The 12,436-nt window shown below is 48.2% G+C and overlaps 1 protein-coding gene across 1 annotated transcript; it reads right to left on the bottom strand.

Moving 5' to 3' along the window:
* Nucleotides 1–1,955: 1,955 nt before the first annotated feature.
* On the bottom strand, nt 1,956–8,802 carry LOC140898158 (olfactory receptor 6C75-like). Its single transcript, XM_073311595.1, has 3 exons — nt 8,111–8,802; nt 5,951–6,028; nt 1,956–2,106 (listed from the first exon to the last, which is right to left on the bottom strand). The coding sequence occupies exons 1-3, from the start codon at nt 8,800–8,802 to the stop codon at nt 1,956–1,958; spliced, it is 921 nt and encodes a 306-aa protein (XP_073167696.1).
* Between the last annotated feature and the right edge of the window lie 3,634 nt (nt 8,803–12,436).

Raw genomic sequence — 12,436 nt, 5'->3', positions numbered from 1 at the left:
CAAAGAAGCCTGCTTCATTATGTGTTCGTTAAAATCAGTCCTGTTAGCAAAGCTCCTTCTAAAAAGAAATCTCTCCAATTAGCCTTGCAGCACCTCTGAGCAAACAGAGGCATACAGGACGACACACTGGTCATTAGAACTTCAAGTGCCTTAATGAGCACTCCGAGAAGGGCTGGGCCCGGCCTGGAGAGCTGACAACACTCTCGAGGAATTACAGGCCAGCAGCAGAAACAAAGTTACTCGTCTCTTTAATGGGTCCCGCCGCGGGCCATTAGAACAACAATGCTGCCGGGAAATGTTGGTCTCCGTGGCAGTCTCGTCTGATTAGAACAGAAAGTCAGAGGCATTGATTAAACTTAGACAAAGGAAGGGACAGGTCTGTTCCTATGGCAGATAGCCCCGATGGGTAAAGCCAAAGGAGTCAAGCCGTTCATTCCCAGTGCCCGTGACAGGTGATCCCTCCCTTCATAAATTCCATCAGACCCTCAGGTAGTGAGGGAAAGTGAGGGGGCTGGGGGGGGGGGTGGTCTGCAGTGAAACAGACATGTAAACAAACCTCAGTTTCCCACGAGGTTAGCAAAGGCGTCACGGCCCGGGGGCACTGAGCAAATGGCAATTCCGGGTTTCTAGGCCTCAGTGACTGACGGGCATTGCTGTCCTGCCCGCAACCCCTACTTCTGCCGATGTCCTCGGTCCTAACCCACAGTCCCCTTCTCCCCCACCCCGTTCCATCTCTGGGCTCACACACACACAACTGTGCTGGTGCCCCTCAATCCCAACCTGCTGTCCCAGCCCTGACTCCCTTACGGCTCTGCCGATGGATCTCAGCCCTGACTTACAACACCCCTGTTGAGCCTGTAATAACGCTGCTCCCCGGCTCTGCCGATATGTCACAGTAATGGGCTGTCATTGCTGTCCTGTCCCAGACACTCAACGCTGACAATTCCCCTCCATCCTGACCCTCTGCAATCCAAGTTCACAGTCCCCCCACCCCCCACACACATTCAGAGCTCTGTCAATGCACCACTGTTGTGACCTGCAGCTCTCCTCCTGCAGCGCTCCTGTCTCCTGGCCCAGGCCCTGCTATCCTCAGAGCTCTGGTATTTCTGTTGAGTTCTGAGCGGCAGCAGCCCCGGCAGGCCAGGCCCAGGCCAGAACTGAGCTGTCTCCATGCATCACAAAGCAGTTTGCACTCCCCCCGCCCCGCGCCCCCCACTCACAGAGAACAGGCATCCTTCCTTCCAAGAGGGCGCAGAAGGGAAATACGCACACATCCCCACACCCGAGCGAGAGAAGAGGACAGCAGGGATGCATGCACCCGCACCCACACACTGAGCAGGTCTCATTCCCTCCAGCAGGGGGCAACAACAAAACACACACACACAAATGCACAGCAGTTCCCAGATCCTCCGGCAGGGGGAACAGCCTCACACACATACTGTCCCAGATCCACAGGATTGGTGCTGTGCCCCCAGCTTTGGACCAGTCCCTTGCAGGACCCCCTTTGATGGGCCAGATGCCAAAAGGGTCTCACCCTCCCTTCAGGGGAGGCCACACAGACTCACCGCCTCCTGGACTGAACCTTTGGCACTCCAGCCCTGCTGCTTCACCCCGTGAGCTCTGTCCAGCGAATCCAGCAAAGCCAGATGCTTGGGAGAGATGTGTCCACTCGGCAGGGACCTGGGCGCCTCCCCAGGGTTCACAGTGACACTCAGGCAGCGTGTGCGAAACAGCCGGGTTTATTAGTCACATGGACACAGCCTAGGAAGCTCTTAGGTTAGCACAGAGAAATGAATGTTAAAGCATCCTCCGTTCTGGTCAGCCCAGGACCCAGCCGAGCTGGAGTGAACCCCGTGTCCAGGCTGTGTCTGTGTGTCTGTCTGACCTCCGTAGTCAGTTCCCAGGAGACAAAGAGAGCATCTAGAAGCCACCTCTTACCCCCACCTCACCCCTTCCTAGTCCTTCGTTCTCCAGCTGGGGTCTTTGGTCACTTTCCCTGCTGAGAAGGAGGGAAATCCAGGAGTCAGGGGACCTGGCATTATCTCTCTGGCCCCCTTGTTCATCTCGGTCAGTTTCAACCGGTTCCTTAACAACTCTTCATTCCACCTAGACAGGGAGGCAATGCACACACTTCTGTGTCTTTTAGCCTTTCCTGAAAACACACATAGTCCTTTCCCCCCACTGGGTAACCATGCACCATATAGGGGAAACTGGGGCAAACAGCGGGGTCATAAAAATATTACCAAAAATTCCCCCTTCCTCACAAATACACACAGAGCAAAATATCACCAAAAATATTCAAGCTTCTATTATAGATCTGGGTCTTCATAGTCTGAATCAGAATTAATCTCTGTGACTTAAGTGGGGCTAATGCAGCTCTACATTGGGGCATCTGAGACCCTGATTTGTCTCCAGAGGTCAGTTTCTAACCTTCGTCCACTGATGTAAGTTTGGAGAAGAAGAAGAAGAATTCATAATCATACAGTTTGGAGCACCTGATGTGGATCCAGAGACCTTAGCTTTAATATCAGAGCTCGCCCTGACTTCCTTTGCAACCTCAGCCAAATCACTTAGGCAAAAGTTTTCAAACTCAGGTGCCTAAAGGTACTGGAAAGAGTCCAGAGGAGAGCAACAAAAATGATGAAAGGTTTAGAAAACCTGACCTAGGAAGGAAGTTTACAAAAACTGGGCATGTTTAGTCTTGAGAAAATGAAGGGGACCTGATAACAGTCTTCCAATATGTTCAGGGCTGTTAGAAAGAGGACAGTAATCAATAGTTCTCCATGTCCACAGAACGTAGGACAAGAAGTAATGGGCTTAATCTGCAGCAAGGGAGATTTAGGTTAGATAGTAGGAAAAGCTTTCTAAGGCTTTGTCTACATCTGCACCACACAGTTTTGTCAGCAAAAGGCAACTTTTGCCAACAAAACAGTGGGGGTGTACACACTGCAAGGCTACTTTTGGCAGAAAAACTCTCCTGTTTTCCCAACAAAATAAAACCACCTCCACGAGAGGTGTAGAACATTTTGTGGCAAAGTTAAAGTGACAAAGCATCAGCGTAGAAGCTGTCGTTCGTTACGTTGCTGTAACTGCCCCCCCACCCCCCCCGCCGCAGTGTCCCACAAGGCCCACCCTGACCACTGTGCTCACTGTTTTGACCTCCACTGCCCTGCCTCCAGCTACACAGGCATGCGCCCCTCCCTTTCCAAAGCCCCAGGAAGCTTTGACCTTCCTCAGTGAGGACAGCTCACATAGCTACTGCCCAGCTGAGCATGCCAGCTCCAGGCAGCAAAACAGCAAACAGGCTCCTGCCTGGAGTACAGGGGAGGGTTGGATCACTGGGCTGTGGGCAGGGCCATTCTTAGGCATACACAGCATACGCAGCTGCGTAGGACACCATAAAATTTGGGGCACCAAATTGCCCCAAATTTCATGGTGCCCATAGGCAGCTGCGTGCTCCATACATGGCAGTACCAGCCCTATCCCTCGGCAAGGGGCAGGGCCGTCCCTAGGGGTGTGTGGGGCCCCAGACAACTCCCTGCTTCTTACCCTTCCCCCCTCCGGCCAGCCCCCATTTCACCTCTTCCCTGCAAGCCTCTTCCCCCAGCGACCCTGCATTCACCAGCAGCAGCGGGAAGCGGAGCACCCCGGCTGGGAGCTGGCGGAGTAGAGCAGGCTGGGGCTGGGTTGCTCTGCTTCCCACTGCTGCCGGTGGAGTGGGGGGATCCCTTCCCCCAACCCCCCTTCCCGAAGCGACATGACTGGGGCCGGGGCGAAGAAAGCAGAGCAGGCTGCTCCCGGCCCCCCGCTAATCCCCCAGGCCACTCTGGGCCTGTGGGGGCCCCAGAAGTGGCCCCCCACAGCTCCTGCCTCCAAGATCCTTGTGGGGGGGAGGGAGGCCTGGGGCCCCACACAGCCCAAATGGCTAGGGACGGTGTGACGACACAAAATCTTCCCTCTCCCTACACTGGCCTTGGCTGTGGAGGCTGTGGGAGAACTCAGAGAGAATCATTAATGTGGAATCCTTCTCTCCCCAGCACTAGGAGCACAGCGGCAACGCTCAAGTATACATACTGGGCCTGCTACAAAGTCCATTGAAGTCAGCTGGAAACTGGGATATCCAAAGGAGCATAAGGGATCTAGTCAATCAGCTTCTATCCAACAGAGTTTATCTGAAGACCATTGGAAAGACTCACTCCAGCTGGAGTTTTCAATAGGAGTTGGTTCCCCAGCTCTCTTTGAAAGAGTCTTTCCACTGACTTCAGTGGGTTTGGAAGAGGATGATAGGTTGGGATTTTCAAAGAGGCCCAAATCCCCTGGAACTGGGTGCCTCAATCACTTCTTCCAAAATCCCAGTCACAGGGTTTAATTTTCAAAAGTCTAGTAATATGGACTGAAATTCTGTGCCTGCTGAGGTTGAAGACAAAAGTGCCTTTGATTTCAATGGGGCCAGGATGTCACTGCTGGTATCTAAGTTCCAGTATCCATAGAGGGCAATGGTAATTAGGATCTCCGAATTCGATCTGGCCTTTGGGGAAATCTCAGTCCCAGTGCAGCATTCCTTCACAGCACTGGTTTAAGGCAATTAATCAATTATCTGGTATCTTAATCCTTCCCAAGAGTTTCTGCACAATGTGGGGTATGTAGTTGTGACTGGACCCCAGGGTCCGTAAATTGAATTTGTTAAATTTGTGCCATTGCACTCCATGTTTGTGGAAATATGTTTATGAGTGTAAATATGATGTAACTGGAATATGCTTTATGCAAAAGGTCTCTTGTAAGGTATCATTACAAAGCTTATGATCTACTGAGTGTGTTCATCCTATTTGTATCGTTATTGTACCTGAAACTAGACATATGTGGCATAACTCTGAGGTCCTTTTGTAATTATTGTAGAAATTGTAATTATGCAAAGTGTGGGCTATTAATGGTGGTTTGGAATCTTGATGGCTCCCATTGGCTAGGACAATTCATAGAATATCAGAATCATAGAATATCAGGGTTGGAAGGGACCCCAGAAGGTCATCTAGTCCAACCCCCGAAATTGACTTTAGATTGACTGTAGATGGCTCTGTTTACCTGCAAGCCTCCACTGCATAGGTGCCGGCCAGTTCTGGCAGAATGAAGGGGGGCTCACAGGACATGTGAACATGTCACCTGGTACTGGAATTCATCTTTAACTTGGTGCTTTTCCATTTAGAAGGAGAGGTGGGAACCCAGAGAGACACAAAGGATTCTCGCCTTGTGCTAAAGATATAAAAGGGGGTGGAACAGAACAAAGGGGGCTGTCAGTCATGAGAAATCCCCAAGTTACGACCTGTGCTGGAACAAGGACTGTATCGGGGAAAGGATTGGGCCCAGACTAAGAAGGTGTTTAGTCTGTGAAAGAAGCTTATTGGAACATCTGTAAGGGTGAGATTTACCTGTATTCAGTTTCTTAAATGTATTAGGCTTAAACTTACATGTTTTGTTTTATTTTGCTTGCTAACTTACTTTGTTCTGTCTGTTATTACCTGAAACCACTTAAATCCTACTTTTTATACTTAATAAAATCACTTTTGTTTATTAATTAACCCAGAGTAAGTGATTAATACCCGGGGTGGGGGGGAAACAGATGAGCATATATCTCTATCTGTGTTATAGAGGGTGGACAATTTATGAGTTTACCTTGTATAAGCTTTATACAGAGTAAAATGGATTTATTTGGGGTTTGGATCCCTCTGGGAGCTGGGCATCTGGATGCTGGAGACAGGAGTACTTGCTGAGTGGTTTTCAGTGAAAACCTGTAGCTTTGGGGACGTGGTTCAGACCCTTGATCTGTGTTGCAGCAGGCTTGCATGTCTGGCTCAACAAGGCAGGGTTCTGGAGTCCCAAGCTGACAGGGAAAACGGGCTCAAAAGTAGTTTCAGCACATCAGGTGACAGTCCCAAGGGGTTGTCTGTGACCAAACCCGTCACAAAGTTGCCATCTCAGACACTGAAAGGCAGACGTGACCCAGAATAGAGTCATATGGTGAGAGCAGGTTGAAGGGGGTCAGTGCTGTGTAACATGAAGTGGGGAAACTGTTTGCTTCTTCACTATTTTCCTGAAGTTTCTTGATAAAAATAGCATTTTCTTCCCGGGGAATTGAACAGCTGATGTCTTTCATTGTTTGCTTGAGTCCCAGGAGGTACTGAGAAGGGCCTGGTGCTGCCCAAGATGGACGCAGCATGAGCATTAACTGTCAAGGTGGATGGTCAGGTTTTTAAGCAGTTTTTCCTGTGGTAGAGAATTCAGCAGCTGGTGAATGGGGACGGATTCCCAACACACAGCACAGGGCAAGCTTCCTCCATCTGCTGCCTGCTTCCACCTTTCAGCCTTCACCTGTTGGCACCACCAACTGGGTTCAAAGGGGAGTTCATGCTCCAAGATTAGTTCAGTGCTTCCCCATTCTGAGCATGCTGTGAAAGAGCAACGATTAGAGCCACTTTTTGGACCGGTTTCCTGAAATGGAATCCACAGCTACTAGGAAATGGATGGCCGGGCTGATCCCATAAATCAATGGGGCTGCTTCCCCTCTCACTCACCATGGTGTAAATCAGGAGTAACCCTTACTGGTGTCAATAGAGTGACACTAGAATAAGTGAGTGTAGGAGCAATAGAGTTTCTTTGAATGTACACCAGTGTGGCAGCAGAATCTCTTCTGAATAAGCATACCTCTGTCACATCACAAAGGTCCAGATTCTGCAAACCCTTTCTCATGCAAGCTGTCTTTACTTATGTAATTAATCTATCTTAAGGAAATGGGACTTCTCCCAAATTGAGGATAAATCAGAAGAGAGGAGAGTTTTCAGGAACATGCTATAATATCCCCCAAATAAAACAATTACCTATAAATTATTGTTTTACTAGGCCAAATAGTTACTCCCTTGGGGCCCCTTCCTGCTGTAATTGAAGTTGATGACATAATCCTATTGAGCGGAATAAGGCAGGATCAGCCCTACAAGTATGGGGCCTGCAAACTCCTATGAAAGAATCCTAGTACTACTCCTACATCTTCTTCTTCTATTACTACTACTAGTAGTAGTAGGAAGAAAGAATACAGGCCCTCATTGTGCCAGGCCCTGCACAGACCCCGACAGACATCAGGCCCCCATTGTGCCAGGCCCTGCACAGCCCATGACTGAGATCAGGCCCCCATTGTGCTGGGCGCTGCACAGACTCACAATGTGGGGTGTCCCTGCTCTGGAGAGTTTATAGTCTTAATAGACAGGACAAAGGAAAGATTATTTTACAGATGGAGAATCTGAGTCACAGAGAGATTAAAGCTGAGAGTTTCAAAGGAGCCCAAGGGAGTTAGACACTGGCTAAGCAGCAGTTCTGCAGAAAAGGACCTGAGGATTATAGTGGATGAGAAGCTGGATATGAGTCAGCAGTGTGCCCTTGTTGCCAAGAAGGTCAATGGCATATTGGGCTGTATTAGTAGGAACATTGCCAGCAGATCAAGGGAAGTGATCATTCTCCTCTATTTGGCACTGGTGAGGCCACACCTGGAGTACTGCATCCAGTTTGGGTCCTCCCACTGCAGAAGGGATGTGGACAAATTGGAGAGAGTCCAACCAAGGGCAACAAAAATGATTAGGGGGCTGGGGCACATGACTTACGAGGAGAGGCTGAGGGAACTGGGGTTATTTAGTCTGCAGAAGAGAAGAGTGAGGGAGGATTTGATAGCAGCCTTCAACTACCTGAAGGAGGGTTCCAAAGAGGATGGAGCTCGGCTGTTCTCAGTGGTGGCAGATGACAGAACAAGAAGCAGTGGTCTCAAGTTGCAGTGGGGGAGATCTACGTTGGATATTAGGAAATACTATTTCACTAGGAGGGTGGTAAAGCACTGGAATGGGTTACCTAGGGAGGTGGTGGAATCGCCTTCCGTAGAAGTTTTTAAGGCCTGGCTTGACCAAGCCCTGGCTGGGATGATTTAGTTGGTGTTGGTCCTGCTTTGAGCAGGGGGTTGGACTAGATGACATGACATCTCTTCCACCCCTAATATTCTATGATTCTATGATATACATAGGGATTTACTCTGACAGTGGATTTTGTGCCTTACCAATGTCAACTCTGTGCATTTTCAAACGCCTTCTGCCTCCTGGTGGTGGAAGGGATTCTCAGGATGGTGGCAATGATACACGCATAGGATGTCAGGGTTAGTCGGAATGGAGGCAGGGTGAATACACAGGATAGTATGAAATGGAACAATACTAACCAGTGTGTGTCACTGCAGGAGAGTTCCATAAACGGGATGGCATCAGAATAGAAATGGTCAATTTCATTCAGGCCACAGAACGTTAACTGTGATAGGAATAAGACAAAGATGGTAGTAGCCAAACAACCATTTAACCAGGACCCAGCAACCAACTGAAGGCAAAACCTGGTATTCATAAGAGTTGAATAGTGCAGGGGTTTACATATTGCTAAATACCAATCATAAGACATCACTGCTAGGAGACAGCATTCTGTAGCCACCAGAGAATGAGAGAAATACAGTTGAGTGATAATGCCACTGACTGAGATGGTTTTGTCCCCAGTCAGGGGACTGGCCAGCAACCTGGGCAGGATGGTCAAGAAGTAGCAGGTGTCGAAGCAGGACAAGTTCCCCAAGAAGTACATGGGGATGTGAAGGTGCCAATCAGTCACAATGAGCACCACAATGAGGGTGTTCCTGGCCAAGGTTGTCATGTAGATCACTAGAAACATCAGGAAGAGAAGGATTTGAAGGTCAGGAAGATCCCCGAATCCCAGAAGGATAAATTCTGTGACAGCCATTTGGTTTCTCCAGTTTCTGTCTGCCATGGGATGAGTCTTGGAATAATAAAAGAAACTGTTCAATTGAATTAGAAGAACATAGAGTTAAAAGTTAATCAAGTCTCCTAAATTAATTGCATAAATATTCAGAAACTCCCCTTCGTCTTCTGGTTACAGGCTGATTTTAAGGCTAAATGTAGAATTCAGAGCAAGTGCCAGGAGTCTCACTTCAAGAACAGGATATTGGTACCCATGTAGACCTCCCTCTACCATGATCGGAGCAATAACTACTGTAACCATAGCCTCTGGTAGCTGAGTACTGACATGACAGATCAGACCATTTCTTTATTTGCTATCATACCCCAACTAGTGACATACTGGAGCTTAACAATGATGCTTAAATGCTGTATTTCACTTCTGGCAATGGCCAGAATCATGCTATGACTTAGGAGTCAAAAGTAATAAATACATCAACTAAAATGTTGGGCTGAGATTCCCAACCCACTCTAGTGTCCTAAGGCACCAATCTCCAGTTAAAATTAATGGAAATTAATCTAAACATGTATCCTGATATATTTTGCATTTTAGTGCCTTGTAGGAGAAGGCATCGTTTTCAGCCCCTCACGAGAGATCAGTTTATGCCATAAATTCTGAAGTGGCGTAAATGCTTCCTTAATTCCTGTGGTGGTGATGGCGATGTGGTCAGGGACTGGCAATCCCTTTTCTGTTTCCCAATGTTGACTGTTGCAGTAATAAAATACAGCTCTTTGTGGGGGTGGATCGTAGGAAGGGACAGAACCAGGCTGATGTGCAATCCTAACTGGGGAGTGACCCTCTGCGCTTCAAAATGTTTGTGGGATGATAATTCACTTGGGGATGGGGGTAGAAGATGTTGTCCCTGAACTTGGAGTCTAGGAACAATCTAGCATGTGTGATCCAGGCTAGTAAGTCTCCTTCACCACTCCCCACTCCACTGGGGGACACACTGAGCCCGATCAAGAAGTAGATATAAATCAAGGCAGCTCCATTTGTGTTAGTGGGGCAGTTCCCCAACTGAGGACCTGTCACAGGACATGGATCTCAGCCTCTATCTCTGTGAAATGGTGCTATGAACGCTGACTGGCACTGCTGTGGGAAGGTGAGGCTAAAACTGCTAATATTCACCTGAGGAAGAGCTCTGTGTAGCTCAAAAGCTTCTCTCATTCACCAACAGAAGCTGGTCCAATAAAAGATATTACCTCACCCACTTTGTCCCTCTAATATTCACAAAACACATTCATGCCTCTGTTTAGCAGTGGTATAGAAATGCAGCCGGGAAGACGGAGCTCACCTGTAACCATAGCACAGCCCAAGCTTGAAGCGATGAGCTCTTATTTCTCAGGGTTTGGCCTCCAGGATTCAGGTCAGTCAGCGGAGGTTCTTGTCTCTCCTCTTTCTGCAGAAACTGGGTTTTCTCAGTGAAGAGACCTGCAGTTACCTGAAGGGATGAGCAGGTGCATTTGATCTACCTTTGAACAATGAGCATTCCCGTGGATTTACAAAGTGTAAATGCTGCCTCATATTTGTTTTCGTCTTCACGGTTTTTAGTATGGTCCCACTTCAACCTTTCTCCCACTTGGTTGATTTTTTGTCTCCAAAGCTTTGTAGCTAAGAATTCCCAATGGGACTTGTACAGTGTGACATGTATAATTGTATCTTTTATTAAGTCTAATGATTCCATGTGGAAAATATTTTAGATCATGAACAAACACCAGCTTCCATTTTTGGGAGGTGCCTGTCCAAGATGTTGGCCTGTTATAATGTACTTGCCCCGCCCGGTTATTAATATTCAAGATATGCTGCCACCTAGTGGCCCTTTTCCTAGTATTATTGTATTGGCTACTAAAATCTATTGGTCACTAGTCAGTATTTCTAACACCCCCTCTCAGTTCCTCTCCTCTGCTGCCATCTAGTGTTGATTTCCCAGCATGACAGCCTGTTTCTTTGCTGTCCTCCAGTGGATTCTTCTTGCTGTCCTAGCTGCCTCTTTCAGTTCTTGACTCATGTCGCCTGCTGGCCATTATTTAGTATAACAACCCATTTCTCACTCCACAACATCTGCTACTATCCACAGGTCATTACATATTGCAGAGGTCCTTTTCTCTTCAGGGCCCATTCCTCACCATATATATACCGTTATTCAACTTCACCTCCCTTTCCACTTCTCTCAGGTGGTCATTTGGCAACATAACATCTCCTTTCTTGCCCTTCCACTTTGGCTGCTATCCACTGAGCAACACCACTACATCTTGTCCATTCCTCTGCCCTCTAGTGACCCTAGAGAGCAGAATCACACCTTTCCTCATTTCTTACCTACTGCTAGGTGTGCGCTATTCCAAAGTATAACCACTGAGAACCAAATCGTAGAACAGCCCGATTGCAACATTAGTGGCTGTGGTAGAAAGAGCCTGAGACATAAGGCCTAAAGTCTGAGTAGAAGTCAGGCCCTGCTGCTATAAAGCAAAGGCAGGCTGTGAGCAGAAGTCAGGCTGTTAGAAAACATGCCTGCTGGCAGGTTCACTCTTCGATATATGAACTTTCCCAATATTGCAAAAACAGAAGCACTCCAGTCACGTAAACACATTCCAGAGGGATAGTACCAGAACACCCCGATACCAAGAATGGTACAAGTACGCTCCCCAAAGATAAGAGAAACATGCTGACCCCTTAAAGATAAGGTCAGGATGACAGTAAGACGGATAGAGTTGTTTTGATAAGGTATTGGGTGGTAACAAGCTACGTCAGGGGGCAGTCACTAACTATGTCAGAGGGACAATACGAAACTTGTTTGCATCCGTGTATAAAAGAAAAGTCACAGAGGGGGTGTCTTTGCCTGGCCTAGGAGGGAACGGAAAGGCCCACCGTTTGCTCAGCCGTGTCCATTGCCACGGGCATACATATTAGTGTAACTGTAGACATTGATCCAGGCAACTAGGATTGTGCTTCGTCGGCAATAAACCTGGCCGAGTGCCTTCGCTGCTGAACGGGAGTCTGGTGGTTTTATTGGGCAGTTTGACCAAAGTCTGCTGTACTGGCTACCTGGGCAGAGCCAGTGACGCACACGGTGAGAACGCACACATGCAGCCAAAACATCTAACGACAGTAGCTACAACAGCACCTGCAACAACAGCAGCGGCTCACAAAGGTTCAGCAGGGGTTTCCTATCCATCTAGGGCATTTCTGTTGATCTGGGCTCTGTTTCCAATGGAAATGCACAGATTGAACCTACCATGACAGATTCCCAGTGGCTCTTCAGGCTGAGATTCTCACAGGCGTCGAAGGGAGTTAAGTATCAAACTCCCATTTCAAAGGGATTTGGGTGCCTAACTCTGTTAGGTCCCTTGGAAAGTTATTTCTGCAGTGTTGAAGTCCTACTCTGCTCAACGGTGCCCGTCTCCCCTGTCTCTGGCCAAGCCCTGACGTGCTCCCACTGACTGAGCCAGCACTGCCATTTTGGTATCACAGGAGATCTGCCCATTGGTAGGTGGTAGCCGCCTCCTCTTACCATAGGTTGCCTCACGCCCTGAGGGGAGCACCCTGTAAACCCCCATATTCATCAATGGTATCTAATTGTGATACTTCATGTAAAGCACGTCATGTAAGGTATCATGGGAAA

This window comes from Lepidochelys kempii, chromosome 14, assembly GCF_965140265.1.
Source record: "Lepidochelys kempii isolate rLepKem1 chromosome 14, rLepKem1.hap2, whole genome shotgun sequence".
NCBI classification, from domain to species: domain Eukaryota; kingdom Metazoa; phylum Chordata; order Testudines; family Cheloniidae; genus Lepidochelys; species Lepidochelys kempii.
Note: the sequence above shows the minus strand (reverse complement) of the source record. Positions and strands in the feature narration are given on the sequence as shown.